This window comes from Silurus meridionalis, chromosome 6 (genome assembly GCF_014805685.1).
Source record: "Silurus meridionalis isolate SWU-2019-XX chromosome 6, ASM1480568v1, whole genome shotgun sequence".
Classification (NCBI taxonomy): domain Eukaryota; kingdom Metazoa; phylum Chordata; class Actinopteri; order Siluriformes; family Siluridae; genus Silurus; species Silurus meridionalis.
Genome location: NC_060889.1, coordinates 26,426,735 through 26,453,146, shown reverse-complemented (window position 1 = coordinate 26,453,146; position 26,412 = coordinate 26,426,735). Strand labels below are relative to the sequence as shown.

General features: G+C 36.9%; 1 protein-coding gene across 1 annotated transcript; it reads right to left on the bottom strand.

Moving 5' to 3' along the window:
- Positions 1-928: 928 nt before the first annotated feature.
- Positions 929-26,162, bottom strand: dsg2l (desmoglein 2 like). Its single transcript, XM_046852398.1, has 14 exons — positions 26,025-26,162; positions 24,561-24,686; positions 19,337-19,483; positions 15,947-16,088; positions 15,537-15,703; positions 14,733-14,882; positions 14,357-14,542; positions 12,575-12,840; positions 10,453-10,595; positions 10,029-10,250; positions 9,703-9,933; positions 7,631-7,758; positions 5,271-5,540; positions 929-5,141 (listed from the first exon to the last, which is right to left on the bottom strand). Exons 1-14 carry the CDS (start codon positions 26,073-26,075, stop codon positions 4,164-4,166), a joined length of 3,207 nt encoding a protein of 1,068 aa, XP_046708354.1. The 5' UTR covers positions 26,076-26,162; the 3' UTR covers positions 929-4,163.
- Positions 26,163-26,412: the final 250 nt, after the last annotated feature.

Genomic DNA, 26,412 nt, shown 5'->3' with positions numbered 1-26,412 from the left:
TTTTCTCCCGAAGCCGTGCAGCTCAGAACACAGGGGAGGTGCGTTTTTTCGTTTCCGTTTGGAAATTTCATTGGTCTAATGTTATGGGGTTCAGTTTTTTGGCTTGAAGTTTGTGAAACCAGGAAAAACCCAGGAAAAATTCATAAATAAGCCGCTTTGTTGTTTAAGCCGCGGGTTCAAAACGGGCTTATAGTCCGAAAAATACGGTATATAAATTAATTTCTTTTTACATTTTTTATTAATTAATTAATTTACTACAGGTTTTCTAGTTTCATACCACCTTTAAAAAACATGCACACAGGTACACAACTTATGCAGAATTGCCCCAAAAAGTGTTACTGTGTGTTTGTCTGTATCCCATGATTGTGCTCCCAGGATAGACCCTGGAATGATGACTGCAACCATGACCAGGATTAAGTCAATAAATAAACACAATAGGAATCACACACTGTTTAATTGCTTAAAATAATAATAAACTAAACATTAAATCACATTTCACACTGTTGTTTATCGTCTCCAGTCCCTTTTCTTTAAAGCAAACCGAGTTATTTAACGGAATGAATTATTTTCTTATGTGTGTTTTGTAGCATCATTATTAATATAGATAAATAAAAGCAGAGGTCTTTAAGGAACCAGTACAGAGGATCCCCAACTCCAAAACAACACTGCACTTTAACTGCTTGTCACATTACAAGCAAATACATATTAATTTTATTCCAGACCATAAAACCATGCAGCTCATTTGCTGGTTCAGTGTTGAGCACAATTGGGGTTTACCTTCGGGACATTTAGCATAACTATACTGCATTCAGCTGTAGACTGTACACGTGGAGGTTAATTAAACACGAAAACGCTACAAAATCTTTATTTATGCAGGCACGATTGATGATTTGGCGATACTACAAGTACGCAAGTAAAAGTAACACTGTTCATACAAATTAGAATGTTTATTTATTTAAAAAAAAAAGGTAATCGGCAAAAACCCCTGTTTTTAGTATTTATATTAGAAAAGAAATTATTCTTAACATCACAATCAAGGCAAATTCATGGTCTTCTGAAAATAAAAACAGGCAAACAGTTCAAATTTGCACATGAAACTGGTGACAATGACATAAATCCCCATTTGGCTGCATGTAAAGTGAATATGGACACAATAATGCTCTACATATAAACAGTGCACACCTTCACCACACAGAACAGCAACAACACTACAGAGCAGAAGTGTGTATCAGGAACAAAAATATCCAGATGTTTTTACTTTTGAATTGTGGGGCATGAAAAGATTGTTCAGAATTCCTTCAGGAAACTGTCGGGATTGTTCAAGCTTTATATAGCACCGGACAGGATTGTTGGAAATCCCGCAGGAATTGGCAAGATTGATCAGAAGTTCTGGAACGGGAGGATTAAACAAAACTAATTCAAGATTAGTCAGGATTGGTCAAACTTTCTACAGGAATTAGCAGGTCAATCAAACTTTCTAAAGGGTTGGCCATATTTTCTACAGGAATAGGCTGGATTGGTCAAAACTTCCTACAGGAATAGACTGGATTGGACAAAGGTTCTAAAGGAATTAGCAGGATTGGTCAAAATACATAGTAACTGGGCAAGATTGTTGAGAAAGCTTTAAAAAAAAGGGCAGGATTGGTCAAACTTTCTTCAGAAATTAGCAGTATTGGTCAAACTTCTAAAGGACTGGTCAAACTTTCTTCAGAAACTGGCAATATTGGTTAAACTTTCTACAGGAATAGGCTGGATTGGTCAAACGTTCTATTGGAATTAGCAGGATTTGTCAAATGATTTAAAAGATTGTTGCGAAAGCCTTCAGAAAAGTGGCAGGATTGGTCAAAGTTCCTAAAAGATTTGCCAGGACTGTTTGGACCTCCTTCAGGCAGAACTGATCTAAGTTACTAACGGATAAGGATTTCTAAAGAACTTCAGGAGTGAACATGATTGGTCAGAACTTCTTCAGGAATGGGCATGATTGGTCAAACTAATACAGACGTTGGCAGGATTGATGTTAGTTGGATGTAATTTTATCAGATTGATGGGATGAAAAAACAGAGCTACCATACTTCCACTCTAAAGTACTTAAAATCAGCAGTTAGACAGAACAAATATATAAAAATATGCTTAAAAAAAAAAAAAAAAAAAAAAAAAGACATTTGCAGTTTCTAGATAAAACAACCCAGAAATGTGGAATAAACTTTTTCTAGCGGTGGTATCTTCATCTCAGAGCCGGTACTACTGTGATATGCAGGTGCAGATCTTTTTTTATTATTTAATTGTACATTCATAAAAGACAGACTATTATATGTTGAAGAAGTATGCACAAATCCGTCAGCATCACACACTTTCCTCAGGATTAGGATGCAGTCGGTCGCTGACAAACAAGAGATGAACGTGGCTGACATGGTTGTTGGCATGTATAACTCAGTTTTAAGAACCACTGGCAGGTCAAATAAAATTCCCATCATATAAAATCACATAAAAAAAAAAAAAAACAGGTTGATGAGAAGTCCCTGTTTTGTGCTGAAAACTGGTTCAACATCCAAAAAAAGGAACAGAAGATTCCTTCCAGTTTGTTCCAACAGGTTAATAGAGATTTGATTCAATGTTACAGCACAATTTGTCCAGTGCTCCTACCAACAGCATGCAATCTTTGTGCAATTTGGAGTGTGTCAGGCACCCGTAAAGAAAAAATCATTTTGATTCAAGTGCTTCTTTGTTCCAGCAGATGGCAGTGCAGTGTCAGGGAGTGCATGAACAAGCAAAATAAGAAATGTGTAATTTGTGTGCCATTATTTGTAATGCAGTGGAAAGCATTCAAAATGAAAAACAGTAATATAAGGGAAATATTGTGCACTCTATTTCCATTACTGCCCAGGAAATAGGAAAAAACCCAAAACAAGCATACATATATTGTTTCGAAACTCATCTCTGTTGTATGAAATACACAGTAATACATCAAAGCAAATCAACCGTGCCTAATTATTAGTAAAGGACATTCTATCTGATTCCTAAAACACACTGCCACTACTAACAATTTCCCAATTAATTACTCAATAATGATTCTTTTTTTAAAATAATAGTCTGGGACATACACATTTTATGATAACACAAAATCTTTACAAGTATAAAAGAATAAAAGAGCCCAAATTATGTACTTTTTTTTTGTGAACTTCATTATACTGGTTATTTTACAAATATTTCCTGCTGCATTGAAAAAAAAACAGTCACAAAAACAGATCCTGCAGGTTGACTAAAGTGGCAATGGCAGCAATAGGTGTAAATTTACGTTCGATTTACTAATTCAATTCAATTCGTTTTTATTTTCATAAAAAATTTCATTATAGAATATACAAATGTAGTACATACTTATGTCACTATGTGATGAAACTTTTAGTCTTCCAGTAATGAAGCAAACAATTCAATAACAATAACATGTATATAAAACAAAACATGGCCATGAGTAATGAAAACATCTGGTATGTAGGAACTACGGATGTCCGAGATTAGAGGTCAACCGATTCATCTGGTCAACCGGTGGTTGTTTGCTGGAACTATCAGGTATCAACAAAAATCAATACCGATAGTTTTTCCGGCTTGAGTTCTATGCTGTAGCGGCTGTGAAGAATCATTGATGCCTCGCACCAACTGATCTCAGACTGCACGCTGCACGGAGAGTGCTACGTTATATTTATTTATCGTTTATGAATTATACAATTATATTTATGAAATAATATATTAATATTCATTTCATTTTTATGATTCAGCCCTTTGTTTTGCAATAATGTTCAGTACTATTTTACATGGAGTGTTATGCCTGTTTTTTTTTTTTTTTTTTAGCCAGCATCCATTTTAAAAAGCTATCATTTGATTAATCGATTATTTGCAATTGCAGTCCAATCTAGCTATCGGTATCAATAAAAGCTACATCTACCTGAGACACTACCCCTATTCAAACATGGCGTTTAGATAACAGGGTCTTGATTAATCGACTACGCAAAACAATTACTATGAATTACAATAATGGATCTTCAAAAAGTCTTCTCTTTTCTATTTGTTGGTTGCTATTCAACTGGGAACTTTTGGTGCATATGCTTCACACCACAAATGGCTGTAAAAATCGGCATGGAGAATGTGCGAGTGTGTTTGCGGCTGCATTAGGAGGTGGAGCTTGATTGGAAACTTTTCTTGACAACCGAAACTCTTTCCTCTAGCACCTGAGTGCCACTGCTTGACTTTGCGAACCGAGGCACATCTTGCTGTGACAACGAAAGGGCACTCGAAGTTTTTCCTGGAGCCATGACCCCTCCAATTTCCCCTTGAGCTTGCATACTTTGACTTTTGCTAGTGATGGAGATTGGGGAGCTCTGCATAACGTGCACAGGTTCTGTGCTTTCTAGTTGTCTGCTCTCTACATACTGAACAGTAGTAGAAACAGCGCCCTGAGCCTCAGGGTGACCTGAGATCCCATTTACCACTCTGCCTCCAAAACCCTGGTCTACCAATACTCTGGTGTTTGATTGCTGCAGCCCTAGCCTGGGAAGGGAGTTCTGGGCAGCGATTGACATGTTAGTATGCCCTTTCTCCACAAGGACCACGTTGCTTTCCTGAACACCCAGCACTGCACCGGAAGCCAGAAACAGTGTGGGCTGTTGCCGATTCTCGACTAGGTACATAGGGGCTGATGAAAGGTAGACAGTAGGCTGCTGGACGAGCAGAGTTTGGCCTGCAGTGGCTGCTGATGTGACGTTGCCACTGCTAATTTTCTCTCCATACCTTGAAGTTGTAATTTGGGTGGTCGAGGACGAGTTGGATTCGGAAACAGAGGTCGCCTCACTGTGGATACCAGAAGCAGCAGCAGCACCATCCACTTTGATGCCAACTTGTGAACTGGATGAGATTATTTTGGAAGGTGTAGAAGTGGAGCTGAAGTCCAGTTCAATGGCTGAGCCACAGGAAATCTCTGCAAGCCTTCTGAACTGAGGCCCCAGGTCATTGAGGAAATCCAGATTGTTTTCCTCCTGCATACAGATGCTCAAGTCCTCTAAAGAACCTGTGACTGAGTTGCAGGTCTCATAGCTAGATATGAGCAGGAGGTCTTGACTAGCTTCCTGCATCACCATCTCCTGTGTTTTCTGCAAAAAACATACAAAACATCAGAACTCAACACTGTTAATTCCAAAGAGATTAATTAATATAATATATGCTGTCATTCTGTATTAAGATATATTTGTTCTCCATTAGGCTGTAAAAAAAAAACTAACCCTTTCGTAGTAGTTGCCTAAATAAGTCTCGGACAGAGCCATGCCTTCAAAGCTGCGTGCTGTAAAAATTCCTGCATGTCCTCCAAAACCATTTTTTTGTTTTTTCATATACTCATCATATTTACTACACCACTGGCTGTTCATGTATTCTTCATAAGATTCCCATCCATATTTTCTCCAGTCTTCATGTGCTCCCAATCCAGATGTCAATTGCCCACCGCCGCCACCACCATCTACATCCACACGTGGCTTGGACAGCAGTACTAGATTCTGAGAAAACCAGGAGATAGAACAGTTTATCATGTTGGTAGAATCTTATGCAATATAACTGTAGAGATTTGCACCAATGAAAGTCAAACATAAGATTTCACACAGAATGCAAAAATGGACCTGACAAAATTATTGGCACCTTGTCAAAATGCAAATAATTGCTTTTCAAGCATGTGATGCTCCTGTAATTTGTATTTAGACACACTCGCAACCAGTTCAAATGGAGAAAAGATGACAACCTTTGTGTTGTGTGTCACACAGCATTGAAAATTAAAAGAAGTGTAAAGAGTGTTAGTGGAAAAAAACAGAACTTATGTGAATAAAAACACAATCCTTCTGGGAGAACATACTGTGGACAGATAAGACAACAGTATAGCATTCCGGTAAAGGACATCAGCACTCTTTCCAGAAAAAAATAAAGCCTTCAAAGAAAGCAACACAGCCCCTACAGTCAAACATGGTGGAGGTTCAAAGATGTTTTGGGGATGCTTTGCTGCTTCTGGTACTGGATGCCTTGACTGTGTGAATGGTACCATGAAATCTGTTGATTACCAAAGAATTTTGGGGTGCAATATAGTGGCCCGTGTCAGAAAGCTGCGTCTTCACCAGAGGTTATGGGTCTTCCAGCAGGACAATGAGCCGAAACACACTTCGAAAAGCACTTGGAAATGGTTACAAACAAAGTGCTGGAGAGTTCTAAAATGGCCAGCCATGAGTCTGAATCCCATAGAACACCTGTGGAGAGATTTTAAAGCACACAGCAGCTGGGAGAAAGCATCCTTCAAATCTGAATGACCTGGAGCAGTTTGCAAAAGAAGAGTAGTCCACAACTGCAGTAGAGAGGAGTAAGAAACTCATTCACAGTTACAGGGAGCGATTGATTTCAGTATTTTTTTTTCCAAAGGGGGTGCTACCAAATATTAAGGGTGCCAATAATTTTGTCCAGTGCTTTTTTTCTGGTTTCTCTGTGGAATTGTTTCAGATTTGACTTTTCTTCTCTGTTTTGTTGTTGTTGCTGTTCCATTGAGTACATGTGAGTACCAGTTGCATTTTCTGGCAGAATTGCAAGGGTGCCGATAATTTTGGCCATGACGGTACACGTCGGGAACATATTAAGGCACTTTAAATGCATTATTATTATTATTATTATTATTATTATTATTATTAAGCTTGAAGACTTACAACAATGCCAGCGGTATAAAAATGCATCTAGAGTTAGCACAATGCATTAAAACCCTAAGGAATCCATGGTGCTAGCGTTAGCCTCTAACCAGGAAGTGCTATGCTAGTGACATGGATTCTTTAGCTTTTAAGATGTTGTCTCAAAAGCAAGAAATCCTGACAATTCCACTTATCAAGGAAGTGAATGAATGAAGGATGTTAAAGTTTGTAGAAATAAGTAGAACAGTTAAGAAGATCATATATAAATATATATTACAAATATCCTCATGTACCCTGAATTTGGTTAGCTTTCTTGTCAAAATGTGAGCAAAGCATGGTCATGTGGTTGGGGCTAAAAATGGTCTATCATAGCCTGGGAAGTAGTGATTAATGTTGTGAAATCCCATATCCGCTATTCGAAAGTTCCTTCCTCTTTTCAAAAGATTTTTTTTGCGAATTCAAAAGGCAACATCTCAGTGCTAAGCAGCCATTTAATGTTTAGTTTTTACTTCTTTACAGGAAAAAAATAGGGCAAATACCAAAATGGCTTCCAATTTACTTTGATTGTGCCATATAACATAATGGAGCTACTCTACCAAGTGTCCTCATAAATATCATAGAAAAGCAATTGTTATTCAGTCCCAGATACACGGTTTTAACTGAAACTTGCTGTCTCATGCATGCATGCTCATTACAGAGGAAAATTGCAACCATTTTCCATTATCACATTGTAGTTTACTATACAGACAGCACTTGCGGCAAATAAAGTAATGTTGCTCACGCTCAGCAGGTGCTCAAAAACCCCTTGAGGAGTGTCTGCATGGTTCCTTTGAATAGACTAGTGTTCGAATCGGAAAGCATTCCTGCTTCACACCCTGTGTTCCTAGAACAAGCCTGATATCGAGCATAAAGCAGAACACACACACTACCTTATCCTCTCCCTGGCCTTCAGTGTGATAGGTGATGAGTTGCTGTTTTTGTTCAAACGGGAAAGCCTGGAAGTGTCCAAAACCTGCAGCTCCTCCACACTCGCACAACAGCAAAATCAACGGAATCACTGCAAACATATTGAACAATTGTTTTAACAGCAAAACAGAAAAAAAACATACATCTCCCTTCCCATTACTCTCATATAAAATTAGGGCTGCAACAACTAATTGATAAAATCGCTAATAATGAAATTCATTGTCAAGCCTGTTAACTTCCATTAGCTTTTTATAGCATTTCTACTACAACATTACTTACTGTACTTGCTTACAAAACTTACTGAGGCTTTACTATGTTCAAATGCTTGTTTTTGATGTTTGTATATTTCATTTACGCATATCGTTTCATTATTAAACAAATTTAAATTATTTATATTCTAGATGCTTATATCGGCACAGCTAAACAAAATGTCTTTTTACGCATGGTTGTCAATTTGCCGTCTGCAGTTATTATAAAAACAATACAAATGTTGATTTACACAATTTACACCTTGCATACTCGAATGCTTCTTTTGTTTTACAGAAAGAAACAACATGAATTAATTTGTTTAAAGCAGAAATCCTTCATACACTCCTCAACAAGCAGCCACTATAAGCTTTTAAATGTCAAAGTTAAAGAGATTTAAACTCAATAACTGGCTTTTGCATTTTTTTAAAGTACACTTTTTTACATAAATACCCTGAACTATAATCATACTCTTGAAGTCACCCAAATGAGGATGAGTTCTTCTTTTGAGTCTGGTTCCTCTCAAGGTTTCTTCCTCATAACATCTAAGGGAGATTTTCCTTGCCACAGTCGCCATGGCTGCTCATCAGGGATAAATACACACCATTCACCCTAACTGTTAAATTCTGTAAAGCTGCTTTGGGACAATGTCTGTTGTGAAAAGTGCTATAGAGATAAACTTAACTTGACTTGACTATCTGTACATCTCTTCTTTAGTTGCTTTTTTTTTTTCCATTTGATTTTTTTACTCTATTGCCTGTCCCCTCAATTTTGATTATGGAGGTCTCTGGTGTGACCTGCCTCTTTTTTCTCAGATGGATTTTACTTATATTTATGCCCACCCTCCAAGTACGCTATACATCCCGAGCGAGAAAAAAAACCTCACTCTGGATCTCTCATATTCAAGCCATCTCCTTTTTGAACTTTTTAGCCGGTGCTACAGATTACCGAACACCAGGAGAGCCAGGCACAAGAAAGGTTTTTACCCAGGAAGTCTACCTCAGCAGTTAAATTCTCTCCTTATTGCACAATAAAATATGTGCAATACCACCATTTATTTATTTATTTTTATTCACGTTTGAAATTTTTTCAATTATTTGTATGTTGTTGTTGTCCCCAGAACAAATTCCTTGTATGTGCAAATGCTCGGCAATAAAGCTTTTTCTGATTCTGATGATTGGATTTAACTGGACCAGACTTTGTTTGGATCAGACTCAGCAAATAGCTTAACAAAAATAGATTAGAGGTCAGCCGATTCATCGGTTTTGCAAATTAACAGGCACCGATAGTTGATTACTGAAACAACCGGCAAAAATCCATACCTGTAGTTTTTCCGGGAAGCGTCCGATGCTGGGGTGGCTATGAAGGTCCGCTGTCATTACGAGAGCGGCCTCTAGAGGCGAATCACTAAAGCCAAGTGCTGTTTGTTTTTACACGCAAGACTGTGCGTTATAATAATTAATCATTTAGATATATTAATATATATATTTATTTACTTATTAATCTAATTGATATCTAAATGTTTATTTTATTTAGTGCATTTTCATGATTTAGTACTGATTTTTTATTTTGTATTTTTGTAATAAAGTTCAACACTATTTTAAATGGACTGTTATGTTTTTTTTTTTTTTAAATCCCGTGTCAATTTTATCCATCAGTTGATTAATTGTTTATTGGCAAGTTCAATCCAACCTAGCTATCGGTATCGCCCAAATCCACTTTCAACTATCGGTTGACCTCTAAAGGAGATGCTGAGGAGCATGCAAATGGCTGAGGTAATGCTACTTACACAAGAGAAGCAGGATTCCTAACAGCAATGCCAGAACTCCTCCAGCTCCCAGTACAGAACTGTTGCTGGTCTGTCTTTCAGCTTGGCACACTTGTGCTTCAATGCATGTACACACATCTACCTGAAGTTTTTGAACCTCACAGGACTTTCCTTGCTGGTCTTGCACATCCAGTCCTACTGTGTAATATCCTGGCCACAGGATCTCCTGGCTACGCAAAATAACCGTCGTTTCTGAAAAAATATTTCATTGTTTATTAGAAACACAAAGAAAAATTATGCAGTGTTCAGTTTAGCTTTGACGTGGTGTTAAGTGTGTTAAACTTAACCGTTCAGACGCTCGACACTCCAGTTCTCTTTTGTGCTCTGGGAAACCACTTTGAATTCAAACGGTTCTGCATTGGGGTATTTATCCCCATCTTTAGCTGTGACATACACTACGCTGTTGCCGTAACAAAGCTTTTCGACTGAGCTCATCAGAACGGGACAGTGGTCGTTGAAATCCTGCACCTGAATTGCAAGAGTTCCAGTCGCAGTTTTGGGTGAAAAATCTATGAAAAGGTTTGAGACATTACAATATTTAGGACATTATATATCTCAAAAAAACTACTACAAATAAGCACTGAATCTATAAATCAGATTTCATACAAGAGAAAACATTATGTACTGCTAAAGCCTTTTTATTGGCACATATACATACACAACTGAAAAAACAGCCGTGTGGCTATTTTTGTCATTGGCTTTCCAACTTACCATTAGTAATGCATATGATTTTGGCGTAGTATGTTCCATTGACTAGGAACTTCGACTCATGGTCTGGATATTTGTTGAGCCTGATCTCAGCAGTATGTTCATTAATGTTCACCCAGTTGTCAACATCTTCTCCTTTTATATACCTACAACAAATAAGAAAAAGATAAATTTAAAAAAAGACCATACTAGAAATGTGGCCAAAGATACAGTATACTTCACCTACATGTTTACACCTTATTTCCTATAATAGTACAAATTGAAGTGTTTTACAAACCCAATTCCAAAACATTTGAGACACTGTGTAGAATGTAAATAAAAACATAATGCAATAATTAGCAAATTTCATAAATCCATATTCTATTCACGATAAAACAAACAAAAGAACAGAAATGTTTAAACGGAGAATATATGTCATTTTAAGTCATTCGATGGCTGCAACATGTCTCCAAAAAGTTTGGACAGGACCATGTTTACCACTGTGTAGCATCACGTCTTCTGTCCGTAAGTTCTGAGGACACCAGTTTTGGGGAGGGGAATGTTGTCCCATATGTGTCTGATACAGAATTCTAGCTGATCAACAGTTCTAGGTATCCTTTGTTGTGTTTTTCATTTCATGATGCACCCAATGTTTTCAAATGGTGAAAGGCCTCGACTGCAGGCAGGCATTTCAGTACTTGAACTCTTCTACTACGAAGTCATGCTATTGTAATATGCAGATAGCATTGGGTATAAGATACACTATTTAATGATTAATTAATAATTAATATACACATATTATGCCATCAAATTGAAAATACCCTTATTTTTTCCTTAAAATGGTCCACATTCCCAGTTTTGCAGTTGCAGATAGAAGAGGTGGAGAAGGTGGAGGAGTTCAGGTACCTGGGGTCAACAGTGCAAAGTAATGGAGAGTGTGTTAGAGAAGTGAAGAAAAGAGTGCAGGCAGGGTGGAGTGGGTGGAGAAGAGTGATAGCAGGAGTGATTTGTGATAGAAGAGTATCTGCAAGAGTGAAAAGGAAAGTTTATAGGACTGTGGTGAGACCTGAGATGTTGTACGGTTTAGAGACAGTGGCATTGAGTAAAAGACAGGAGGTGGAGCTGGAGGTAGCAGAGCTGAAGATGTTGAGGTTTTTGTTGGGAGTGACGACGATGGACAGGATTAGAAATGAGTTTATTAGAGGGACAGCGCATGTAGGACGTTTTGGAGACAAGGTGAGGAAGGCGAGATTGAGAAGGTTTGGACATGTGTAGAAGAGGGACATGGGGTATATCAGTAGGAGAATGCTAAGGAATGGAGCCACCAGAAAAGAAGCAAAAGAGGAAGACCAAGGAGGAGGTTTATGGATGTGGTGAGGGAAGACATGCAGGTAGTTGGTTTGGAAGAGGCAGATGTAGAGGACAGAGTAGTGTAAAGACGGATGATCCGCTGTGGAGAACCCTAATGGGAGCAGCCAAAAGAGGAAAAAGAATTTAATAATTCTATATGTTTCCTATGTTCTATTGTTAATAAAATATGGGTTTATGACATTTGCAGATCATGAAATTCTGTATTTAGTTACATTTTACACTAAATTTTTTTTGTGTTTATTGGTTACATGACCACTGTATCCTACAGATAACGTACAATCATTTCATACATAATATCTACACTTCCTTCATGTTCTATTTCGGTGTTAAACATGTGAGTGTGAGGCGACTGCAAAAATTAGCACGGCTTAGAAATACTGGGTTTATGTGATTCAACATGAAACAGAAAGAATATTTCTTTCCACAAAGCTGTTGGAATAAATTATTTAAAATGTAAACCACTATTATTGGAAACATTTTCTAACTCGCTCCTCACACCTGTTATTAATTAAATATTAATGAATTCTATTTTTTTCCATAGCCACTGTTTGGAAAATTTTTTTAATTGTACATTTGTGTGTGAATGTGTGTGTGTGCACTGTGTCCTGCTGACCTGAATGGTAATGTATTCAAGAATAGGCTCCTTTCTAGAATAAAGTGTTTTCTAGAAACTAAGGAGGTAATTCTAACCCTTACTGTGCTCCTGATATTCTACTGAGATGAGAAAGAGAAACGACCAAACACTTTCAAATCTGGAAATCTGAGTTGATGTTACCTGACGTTAGTGGCGGTTAACAGTGTATCACTGTCTGTGGCTGTGTAGGTGGTGATGACCTTCCTCAGATCAATTGTGGTGCGATCTTCAGAGATGGAGACAACTTTGACAGCGGGGTGAAAGTGAGGGGCTTCGGGAATGTTCACCACATTGATCTTAATGGGGTAGGTCTTGGGTTTGTCAATCACCACTGATTTGTGATAAGCTGCCTTGTTGCTGACAACCACTGCCAGATTGACCTCTTTCAGCAGCTCATAGTCCAGCTCCTTTAATAAATAGAACAATAAGAAAGAAATCAGGAAATCAGTATAGAAGCCATAGGTATTGATAAAGAATTTGATTAATATGGTCATGAATAAAGAGGTTGATATGAATAAAAAGTAGGGAGATTTAGCTTTTTATGACTTTACTCACATATGCGTTTAAAAAATAATACTCTGAGATTATTCAAATCAGGCTGTCATGCAGAATTTCAAGCATTTTGGACATTTTCTTTCCAGTCCAACAAATAAATGTTGACCAGTGTGTACTACTATTACTGAAACCCTGCACCTTAGACTTTGGGGAACCAGACCACTGCCTCACTTTACATAACCTGCACAACTGTATAGACGAAGTCTTTAGCTTTATTTATTATTTAGTTTTCCTTGTTATTATTTTTTTTTATATAATTTATAGCACCAGCACAACATGACAGATTGAGATTTTGATGAAAGTACAGCGATGGTGAAAATAATGGAGGGTAAAGTTTTTAGTTTTAAGCAATTTTCTGCATCTGCCATATAAATGCTAAAATGTTTAGCTAACATTAATATGACAGGAAGTGATGATACCAGCTAAAAACTAGAAATTACAATAAATATAGAGCTTAGGCACCCATTAGGAAAAGGCAAGGGGTTGGTAATATTTTCAGTTAATGTTTTAAATTAATTATAATTATTATAAAAGTTTATGAATTTAGCTTTGAGACTGATTCTTGACTTTGCAACCTGTTTTATTAAATCAGATGGGTTGAGTCCGAATTACTAGAATATAGGTTTATAAATAAGGTCAGCATATTTAAAAAAAAATATAATGCTATAAACAAGCAAAAAAGTGTTATAATTATTACAGGTTATTATAATTTTTTTTAGTTTCAAGCATTGACAAATTTTTAATCTACACAGTAAAGGACTCCTCCATATGCCAGTGGTAAAATGAAATAAATTTGGAATGATCAGCCATTATAATTCCGATTGATTAAACCTGGACCGAGTCATACAGCGGCTTTACGGAAATCTGGATTTAAATTCCAATCCCCAATAAGGAATTCAAAGATAAAGGATGTGAGAAAAAAACAAAACAAATCGAGTCACATAAGACAATGGTATATATGATCAGCAAAGTAATAGCTCAGTGGTTAAGATGTTGGTTTTCTGGCCAAAAATGTCAGAAGTTCAAATCCCAGAATCACCATGCTCCCATTGCTGGGCCCTTATTCAAAGCCCTTAACTCTCAACTGCTCAGTTAAGTCGCTCTGGATAAAAGCGCCTGCCAAATGCCATAAATGTAAATGTAAATATAATAAATAAGAGAATTATAAGTCACCCTGGACAAAGGGCGTCTCCCAAATGCCATAAACGTAAGAGTAAAATATCATGGAAAAATACACAAACGTAGAAACGCAAAGACAAACACTGCTAAGTGTGTTTAAAAAAAAAAAAAAAAAAATACATGAATCTGTTTGGAATAAAAGAGTGTCTGAAGAATGATTGTTTCTAATACATTTGTTCGCCTGCTTACCTTAGTGACTAATAGGATGCCCTCATTAGTTTTGGAGTCAGTGGTGATGTTGAAGTAACCGGCTTCATTTCCTGAGACGATGGTGTACACGGCCTCCCAGTTTTCCGTGTGGATCAGATCCATGTCTATAGCCTTAATCCGGACCGCTTCCACATAAAGGGTGTTCTCCTCCACGCTACCCTCGTACTGCAAAAACAGTCAGAAAAGGTGTTTAGCTACGGAGATTGTTTTATGTTTTGTTAGCATAATAATTGGTAACCTTGTGTTAAGATTTTGCCTAGGTATTCCTAGATTTTTTTTAACTATAAACTGCAAACATTAGCAATTCACTGCAATTTTAGACAAATAACAAATGAAGGCACAGAAAAACACTTACATAGCTCTTCTCTAATACAGGGACATTGTCATTAACATCGAGAATGCTTATAGTCACAGTCCCTGTTCCAGTCAGTGGTCTGTTTTTCGGATCAGAATTTTGTCCGTTCATGTCTGTCCCTCTGACGATCAGTCTGTATGTGTCTTGTATCTGCACAGGGAAAGAATGATTTAAAATAGCCATACACAATAAATATTAACAATATAGACAAAAGACTGAACTGTACCAAAGTAGTACTCAATCAAATACTGCATTGATATGTAGTAGATCAGTAGAAGGTTTCAAAAAACTCTGAGGCACTTTGAACCCTGTGAAAACCCTCTCCAGATGTTGAAAGTGGAAGAGATTTTGACAAACCTTTAGGGTGGTTACACATTAATACAACAAAGCATGGATTACTCCACCTGAATGACAATTTTTTCCCCCCGAAGATTGTTGAAAACTTTCCAGATGTACCAGTAACATTTTGAGGAGGTGGGAGCTTAGTGGTGAAGGTTTAGACTTTAGATCTGAAGGTCATCAGTTCCAATCCCAACCACACCGGCCACTCCTGGACCCCTGTGTAAGGCCCTTAACCTTACAGCTGTGGATAAGGGTGTTTGCCAAATGGCATACATTTTTGGGTGCCAATATTTCTGAAGCAGACTGTAGCAAGCCCTTTATAGAACTGATTTACTAATTTAGAACAGAAACTCTATCTCACATCACTTTCCTCAAACACGATCCAGTTTCTGTAATATTTTGCTTTCAGCATGACACATGACTGCAATCCTCTGTAACATCTGTCGTGATTAACGCACTCACCTCTCGATCCAGAGTGTTCATTTGGACTCTGATTTCGCCAGTTGACTTCTCGATTTGGAACATCATCATTCCAGGCGGCTGTTGCTGTATAACTTCGTAGGCGATTTGTGAATGAGGTGTGTCCGGCTCGTCCGCATCAATGGCTGTGATGACAATTATGTGGGTGCCTGGGAGAACGAATGATTACAAGCTGATGCCATATATTTACTAGGGAATATGTGAGCTATAAAGCATTTCCCTTTTTCCAAAGAAAATGATGCAACGCCAATTCCAAAAAGTTTAAATACTGTCTAAAATGTACATAATAAACAGAATGCAATGATTTACAAATCTCATAAACCCATATTCCATTTAAAATAAAAAATATCAAAAAGGACTGTTACAACAGAAAAGCCAAAAAATCCATGTACCTTTCTCACTGAGCTCATTGACAGAACCAACCACCTGAACGTTAAACACAGGGGGGCAGTCGTTCTGGTCCAGAACTATGATTTTCAAGTCGAGATCTCTTTCAGCGAGTGATCCATTTGCCCATTGAGCTCTCCCTTTGAGCTAAACACACACACACACACACACACACACACACACACACACACACACACACACAAACACACACACAAACAAAGCATAGCATTTGCAAGAGAAAAAAAAACAACCTAATATAATTTAAAAGGACACGTTTACACCATTAATAATCTATTTAGTGGATTTGAGGTTGCACTGTGTCTGGGTAAAAGTGCACAAGAATTGAATTGCACATACGTAGATGCTTATAAAACTCTACTTATACAGTGGGGCAAAAAAAGTATTTAGTCAGCCACCAATTGTGCAAGTTCTCCCATTTCAAAAGATGAGAGAGGCCTGTAATTTTCATTATAGGTACACTTCAACTATGAGAGACAAAATAAGAAAAAAAATCCAGAAAAATCACATTGTCTGATTTTTAAAGATTTTATTTTTAAAGAAAGTATTTGCTCAATAACAAAAGTTCATCTCAATACTTTGTTATATACCCTTTGTTGGCAATGACAGAGATCAAACGTTTTCTGTAAGTCTCCACAAGGTTTTTACACACTGTTGCTGGTATTGGTGGTAATTTCCTCCAAACACGACAAGTTGAGATTTTACCAAAAAGTTCTATTTTGGTTTCATCTGACCATATGACATTCTCCCAATCCTCTTCTGGATCATCCAAATGCTAGCAAACTTCAGGCGGGCCCGGACATGTACTGGCTTAAGCAGGGGGACACGTCTGGCACTGCAGGCTTTGAGTCCCTGGCGGCGTAGTGTGTTACTGATGGTAGCCTTTCTTACTTTGGTCCCAGCTCTCTGCAGGTCATTCACTAGGTCACCCAGTGTGGTTCTGGGATTTCTTCATACCAAGCTGCTTACCTATTGCAGATTCAGTCTTCCCAGCCTGGTGCAGGTTGTTTCTGGTGCCTTTTGACAGCTCTTTGGTCTTGGCCATAGTGGAGTTTGGAGTGTGACTGTTTGAGGTTGTGGACAGGTGTCTTTTAAACTGATAACGAGTTCAAACAGGGGCCATTATAACAGGTAACAAGTGGAGAACAGAGGAGCCTCTTAAAGAAAAAGTTACAGGTCTGTGAGAGCCAGAAATCTAGCTTTTTTGTAGGTGACCAAATACTTATTTGCCACCATAATTTGCCAATAAATTCTTTAAAAATTACAATGTGATTTTCGGGATTTTTTTTCTCATTTTGTCTCTCATAGTTGAAGTGTACCTATGATGAAAATTACAGGCCTCTCTCATCTTTTTAAGTGGGAGAACTTGCACAATTGATGGCTGACTAAATACTTTTTTGCCCCACTGTATGCACTATTTCTGAAAATCTAGGTGAAGAAACAAAATTTGAATATACTGTTTGTTCCACAGACGAAAAAAGTTAATTCCATTCACTTCTGATTCTTTTTAATTATACACTTCATTGAATGTCTCCTACAACTGAAGTCCATTTCAGCACATCTGGGACACATAAAATTCTAGCTGAATGTGTATTTCCATTTTATTTTATGTAGGGATACAGCTATCGATTATTTAAGTTATCGAGTATTCTACCAATTAGTCCATCGATTCTTCGAGTAATCGGATAAGAAGTACTTTATAGAAGAGAAATACTAAATATACAAGAGAAAATAAAATGATAAGTAAATAAACAAATACTTTGTCTAGAAAAAAATGTTTTTGTTGCTAAAATTGCAGTCTCTGAAAATGTAACCAATTTAGTGCATTTAATTGTCATATTACATAAAACACACACACACACACACACACACACACACCTGTTTTACCTGTTCAGAGGTCTCATTTATGAACGTGTAAGTAAACTCTGAACTCCTGCGTATGCACAACGTGGAAACACAGAAGGCGAGAAAGGGGAATTGTCACGCACAACCTTTGCGTAAACATTTATACGTTTATTTGTTTAGAATGAGACCCCAGAGTGGTCCAGAGTTTAGAGGGTGGTGCGTCAGTAATAATGGTCCTTGGGGAAACACAGTGCTCTGTCTGTAGTTAAATGGATTAAAACGAAGCGAATAATTTGCCTCGATGCATTTTTGTGTTCAAATTACTTGAGTTCCTCGAGGAATCGTTATAGCCCTAAATTTATGTATTTAATCTCTTAACATCTATGAACAGCTTAGTTGCAGTCACAGGTTGAGAAAAAAATTTTATATATCATTTGTGTTTTCTAGTGGTAAGTGAGAGGAATGATAGAGGAATAAAGACTTATGTTGCATTCAAGAAATATTTCACATATTTGATGACGGTAAGCTCAACGTTTCGTCAGCAGCCACACTGCAAACAATAACAGCAAGTATGAGCAATAAATAATTATATGGCTGATACTCCTAACGTAATCACAGTTCATGTTCAGAACAGGCCTCAGCCTACTGCCGGACTGAACAATGAGGCGGGTATTAAAATATTTATATAAATATTAAAATATATAAATATTTATATAAATATTTATTATTGAATCCTTATTGTTTGCAGTCTGTTTCACTGCTCATGTGAATATAATGGGTTTTAAATTACAATTTTAAAGTCTCTGCCTCACACTTTTAGCGCATTTTTTATATTATCTAACTTGAAAACATAAACAAGAAACCAGAGTTAACGCAGTGTCACTGTGGTTACGTACCACGTTCTGAAAATAAGTTTAGTTTTGCGCATGCACGAAAACACTAAAGAATCCATAGTGCTAGCATTAGCCGCTAACCAGGAAGTGGATTGCTGCTAACGGTAGCGCTATGGATTCTTTTTGGATTCTTCACACACACACACACACACACACACACACACACACACACACACACACACACACTGTATCCCAAAAATGGGGTCGAACAAATGTAAACTATTTAATTACATTTTTAAACTAATTTAATTGTATTTTATCAATTTATTTTGTGCTAATTTAATTAATTACTCAAATCAATGAATATAATAAGTGTACTGCATTCATTCAATTGATTCTATTTCATTTTTATTCAATATTATAAAAAATTCTTTTAAATATTTTAAGCATTTAAAAATGTAAACAATCAAAAATGTCAATAATAAACTGTGTTAATAAAAAAATAACAAGGAATTTTATGTTTTGCATTTCTTCCCCCAACCGTACCGAAATTAACCTGAACCGCGACTTAAAAAAACACCAAGGTACACACCGAACCGTGAATTTTGTGTACCCTAATAAACAGAACCCTGATATTGTTACAAAAAACTGAAATATTCGCAGGTGATGTTGCCACATCCATACAGAGAATGTACTCACTTCATAACTAGAGGCTTTCTCTCTGTCCAAGATGCCATTGATCTTGACAAAGCCGTTCTTTCGGCCTACGGTGAATAATCTTTCGTCCGCTGCAGGTCCTAGTAGAAAATAATCAATATCCGTCCTGATCTCTTCATCCGAACGGATCTGAAAACAAACACATGCATTTTCAAATATTAATAGGTGAGACGTTATTTAACTGTTACTTGTTGCAACTGTTAAAACATTTTACTGACATGCTGTTCTTTCATAGGTCAGGGGGGTATTAATTATTTATCATTATCTATAGCAACCAAAGTGCACACAGCTTTATATTTGCATCCTTACTACAATACATTACAAAAACGAATATGTGTACGCTGAGTACACTTTCTGCCAGGGGGAAAGCTTCAGGACAGAGGTGTATCCATTTTGTGGTTTTTCTATAACATGATCAGCTGCATTTTCTTGTCTTATTAAATTCATATGAGAGGACAAAAGAGAATCTAATAATGCAGAGATTGCTTATGGGCTTTATAACATAAAGTAAAAATCATAGCAGGTACTAACTCGCTCTTTGGGTGTTCCGTGTCATCAAAAGTAATTAGAAGTGGATTAAAGAAAATCTTTTAATGCATTAAAAATTGTTAGCAAATTATTGCGGTAAAAAGACAATGAATCTTGAGGTTAGGGAGGAAAATCAACTCTCAATCATGGCCCAAGCCATGATTCCACCAAGCACCACCAGAATCTTGGGTGATCACAAAGTTGGACAATTGTATAGGATGTCTTTGGATGGGTTGGAGACGAAGATCTTGAGTGGGCTGCTATAAAGCTCTGTCCTCACCCCATTGAGCACCTTCGGGATGAATTGGAATGCTGACTGCACCCCAGGCCTCCTCACCCTACCTGACTTTGAATGCATTAACGTTACTAACTTTACTAACTCCCTTGTGGCTATAGGAGCACAAATCTCTACAAGCCCACTCCAAAATCTAGTAGAACATCTTCCTAGAGGAACGGAGGATAGTTTTAAAAGCAAATGTGGACTAAAGGTGGAATCTGATATTTAAAGCACATATGATTCTTATAGTCAGGTGTTCATAAACCTTTTTCCCATAAAGTATATTATTATAAAGACAATGCCTTTCTACTGAATTGTTTTGTTTGCACATGTGTACTTCATGTAGTTCTGTATGTAGGTCTGCTCATGTCCTAGTGAGATTTGTGTTATTGAGTGTACATTCGTGTTGTCTTACTGTTAGTGTTAAGACGATTCTCACACTAGTTCACACACATTCCTTTGTCTGTTCAGTGTGTACAGAATATTTACGATGTTAGTATGTAAGGTATACAGGGAGTCTTTATCAGGGCTCACACATCTCAGGCTAGTATATCCTCTTATCTTAACAGGAAACAACTTTAGGTCAGGCTTTCTTTCCAATGTGTATATATACGTGTCTGTTGCCTGCAATAAACCGAAAAAGAACATTGCTTCCTTCTGTGTGAGGTGTGATTCTTCCCTATTATTCCAAGACACCACGGGCATCGCAGTCCATACGGAAAACCTTTCCAAGAATTAAGTTTTGTTTGGGCATGAAGAAAAATCTAACACTTCATCACCTTGGTCCTGGAGGAACGTTTTTTGTTTTCCTGTATCAACTGTATATGGCTAAAATTAAAATTAAAGCCACTTGACTTGAAAATACTTCGGGTACTTATACATTTGTGCTTCTTAAGAAACTGATCATCTCATTAACGCCATACTAAAGTGTATCAAATGAAATAATAATGGAAAAAAGTTTTGCTGTATCCGTTTCTAAAACAGTTTTACACTATTAGTGAACGTTACTGGCGAATTTAATTTATCATTGAAGTCTATGAAACTTCTGCCGTCTGAACATGTGTATTGGGGTGAAGGAAGATTTCAGTTTGCAAATTCATAGGCTGTGGATTTCGGGTTTAGGCGTTGTCAAATAACATTTTCTGTTCAACTGGCATGGTGAGCACTTTTATTATTCTATATGAATCAAATTTACCGATAGCAAAACAAGTCTGATATTACTACAAGTCTACACTTGCCTTTGTGTATTTGTTCTGAATCTGGCATACTAACATCAAAGTTTTGGATACGCAGAGTTGTTCTGTACCAAGCCTGAAATTCAACACTTAGTTGCCATACTCGAGAATGCTGAGTATGAGCCAATCTACCTTGACTAGAAATATGGATGAATGGAGTTCTATGAGAATAGAATGTCTTTGCAGGAAAACTCTTTTTGCAATATCTTTTGGTGGACATGGGGACGCTTTGCGCCTGTGCAACCTGGTCTTAAACGATTATTCTGCGATGTGAAGGTGTTAAATCCAATGTTAACCCTTTGATCCTCTGATTATACACTCTGGTGTTATAACAACCAACTCTGATCCGATGAGAAAAAGCAACTAACTAGATCAGCTTTTTTGTGTCAAATTCGCTATTTTTTTTTTTTTTACCTGCAGGCAAACCGATACAGTTTTGCAAGTATTTGAAGGGGAACATTACAAAAACTTTTTATCTTGTTGAACCAAGTAATCCAGTAGTTTGTGAAGAAAATGGTCCATTTAATAGGATTTTTTTGTACGGGAACCCTGCTTAGTCACTTGTTCCGCGTTTTCAGGCCAAACACACAAATACATTCCTGGGAAGAGCGCTAATTTTGTTTTCATACTTACTTAAATCTCAGCATGGTTTCGTCTAATTTGCATTTGGTAACACATTCCACAAAAGGCAAAGCTCACAGAGAGCGTAAAGCAAACAAATAATAACTCGACAGTGACAGAGCGCCTCTAAAAGGTAGCGTACTTTAAATCCACCATAATCTTCCAATAATGCAGCTTAGCCCTTCGGATCATCAGCTGCCACATTAAAAACCATCCTCCTTTTACTAGGAAGAATTGATGGAGTTTTTAGTTTGCATTTCAAGGAATGTTCCCTGATCTAATGTGAGTAATTCAAACAAATAAACTATTAACACTCAAGTCAAGTCATGTCAAGTTTATTTCTATAGCGTTTTTCACAACAGACATTGTCTCAAAGCAGCTTTAAAGAATTTTGAGAGTTAAGGTGAACGATGTGTATTTATCCCTGATAAATGCGACTGTGGCAAGGAAAATCTCCCTTAGATGTTATGAGTAAGAAACCTTGAGAGGAACCTGACTCAAAAGGGGAACCCATCCTCATTTGGGATCATGTAACAACATAATCTGGTATACTGTATATCAATGAAGACCAATTATATTCTTTTTTATATTGTACAGGTTTTTTTATTAGTACCTGCATTTTTACAAACCCATATTTTCTCAAGTCCACACACAGGTCAGGATATCACTAATGATGCCTTCGTACACCGCTGGAGTGTTTTTGTATTTTGTATCAGAAGATATGATCCAGGCTGTGATTGATAACACCAATGAGTACAGCTAAAATAACAGAGCATCCATTAACACCAATATATAGGAAATAGAGCAAAAGTTTGGAAAATGATCCCAGCCAAAAAGTACACAAACCATCAGAGCTGCAAATACGCAAATACATGTATGGATATTACCCCATACAACACATGGAAAACGCTGCATTCACTGTGGTAAAAGCTGCACCAATGCACTTTGCAGCAATGTGCACTGTGCAATGTCATTGTGCAAGGACTAGACCTGCCTTTGGGACTATCACAATTAGTGAAAAAATCTGAACATATGGTTTTTAATAAATATTATTTTTTTTAAATAAAAATATGACCTGTCCATTTATTAGTATTGCGTGATTTTATTGTATAGCTCTATAGGCTACTGCCATGGGGCTACTTAAGCAGTAGTTCAGACAAACATTTGTTTAGACAGGGAGTGAAATCATTGAAATTCTGTTTGTTGATAGGCCCAATGTGTCAATATTACAGTTCCCTAAAAACGTACCAAAATGAAAAAATAAAAACGTGAAAGCCCATTTATTTCTAAATTTAGTTCCTTCTACAACAACATATAAATGGTGAGAACATTTTTTTTTTCAAGTTTGTTTTTTCTTCCATATTTGGGTCTTTGACGGTCAACATACATAAAGAAAGCATATTATTCATCGTTGTAGAAATGCGATCCAAACTGATATGACGCAGTGACAATCTGACAATAAATCCCCACAAGTTTCATTCTTAAACCTACAGAGCCTGATATTAATAACACATCAATGTTAAAACTAGTAGTTATTATATAGACATTAAGAACACTATAATCTAAAGCGATTTCTTGTTAGCAAACAGTTTTCAGTGGCTTCAATATCTAAGACGTAATACGAGTGAATATTCGTGCATATTCGAGCGTATGCCTAGAATCCATAATGGTACAATCCTTTTACATTTGTTTAAACCTCAGTAAGTGTGCTTTTAAGTTTTTTTACCATTTCATCATTTTGGCATATGGCTGAGCAAGGTTTTTTTTTAAGGAAACAGAAATAGATAATAAAAATCCCATGAAGTATCTATATACAATAATATTTGGCACAATGCTTTACTTGGCATCAATCATTTGTTATTGATCATTAGTTCGTTTTTCATTAATCAACATACTGCCACTGTCAAAGTACAAAAGGATCCTGAAGAACCAGAATTCAACCCCCTTGATGTCACAGTTCTCGGTTAAATGCAAATAAAGTGTAAATAAACAGGCCGCTCTATGCTTGTGTTAGCTGTACTGACTGGTTCTAGGTTCTGCATGAATAATAAAAAACACGGAAGTGATCGCGTGATTACAGTGTACAGAACTACAGCTTGCCCTACTTTTACCTTTCACTGAGATAGCTTGAAGGGGCTTATGGCGTTATTCCAACAACGTGAAATTCTGTGTGGGAAAAGGGTGCAATTTTATTATCCTATTAATTACTGTCAAAAGCAGTGAATTATGATTTTTTTAAATCCTACTTTGAAAAACAAATGTCTCTCTGTACTTTGCGTCTGTGAGCAAAAAAGGAGGGATATTCAGCTCGATGCCACCCTTTATGTTTTGTCTCAAATATATATATCAAGGTCAAAGACACAACTGACAGCATTGATTATATAGTTAATCTGTACTTAATACTAATATTATTATATAGTAGTGTTAATATTGTGCCTTTTAAAACCATGTATTTTAAGAATACCAGTGCAGCATGTTTGCCTCATTGGAAGTACTTTGTTATAACAAAATGTTATTCATGGAATTACTATAAACAAGTACTCACTTTGGCAATAAATTCAACTCTGGTATAATCCACGTTCTCATCCAGCTTCCTTGGAGGAATGATCCATTCTCTTTTCTGTCGCCGGAGCGTTCGCTGCTCTCCTTCATCAGCTTCAACCCAGATTACCTACGCATGCACAAGCACAATCACACGTTCACAGTCATATCCATAAACTTAAATCACACTTAACTAGACAAAGTAAAATCCTGGTTGTTAGGAAGCACAGCCAGTTCTACTGATGTGACTAACCAATTAATAACTATTATTATTGACTAATTACAGTAATTATTCTATTAGACTGACTGAGCATTCAACCGACCCTGCACATAAAACTTGACCAAACATGTGCAAGCACCCTGAATCTACAATTTTAATGAAAAATACTGCTAAACAACCACAGGGCAGCTTATAAACTCTCTATACATAAAGGGATTAAACACTTTATTTTCCCAACATATAATTGCCATTTCTTTGTAAGCAAACATTGCGTCACTACTAACGATGAACTCCTGGTAAGATGTCTACTGTTATGCATGCAACTGTACTTGAAATGCCATCATTTGAAAGCTTTTGATGTATAATATCTTGGTGCATCATTACCTATATGTGGCATTTTGAAAGGATATCTGAACAAAAAAAAGCAACATAAGCATAAAGTATTGTGATCATTTTGGCTGCAACCAATAGTTTTGAGAGGAGATGCATGATGGGAGGTCTAGGCACAACACACACACACACACACACACACACACACACACACACACACACACACACACTGTATATCACTAACAATAAAAAAATTATACATTTATTTGATGAACCCTTTTGAATTAAATCTATAAATTGAATTTGTGAACGACTTGTTTACAGGTTCGGATGTTAGTGCATAAAGTGCATTAACTAAACAAACAAACAAACAAACAAACAAACAAACAAACAAACAAACAAACAAACAAACGCACAAACGAAAACTGCAAAACTGAAAATACTCAAATAAATAAATAAATAAAGGTAAATAAATAAGTCATGCAATTAATACCCAAACAAACAAACAAACAAACAAACAAACAAACAAAAGTGAAAATGAAAGGCACAAAAAAACCTACATATTATAATAAGTATATTTATAATGATTAATGTGTTAAAAAATAAGAAAAAAAAACATTTTTTTTATGGTTTCTGGGGAATTCCAACCAAACAGTATCCTCCTCCCCTTCAAAGTAAACTCCCTAAGGCTTTTAACATGACCGCAACATTTCAGCTCTGATACAGAGAAGATCACAGCCAGATAAGATCACAGCTATCTGTGCTTTTATGGTGTCAGCAAAAAAAATAAAAATCAAAAAGCTAAAGTAAGAAGACCCACAACCCCAATCAAACCAGACAGATATGAATAATGAAAAGAACAGCAGTTTTTGCTCTTCCCCCAGAATCTACTCTTTCATCCTCAGAATCAATACTTACATTAGAACAAAAGCCGGTTATTAAAACACAGAAGATCAGAAAAGTCGCCATTTATTCCACATAAGCAGCAGGGTGTGTGTGTGTGTGTGTGTGTGTGTGCGTGTAACTGTGTTACTAAGCGCAGCTGGAGAGTTCTCTGCTATACTTTGTTTCCTGGGAGTGGGCGGAGCCTGAGTACGGCTTCCTTTTAACGCCATTGGTCACTGCATGAGAGGGCGTTACTCTCTGGGTCTCTCAAGACTCTTCACTGCCCTGTACGCATATTACATGCACAGGATATAGATGATTTCACATCACAGCACATAATCCAGCTTGTTGGGGTCAGCCATGATTCAGCACCCCTGGAGCAAAGAGGGTTAAGGGCCTTTCTCAAGGGCCCAAAAGTTGC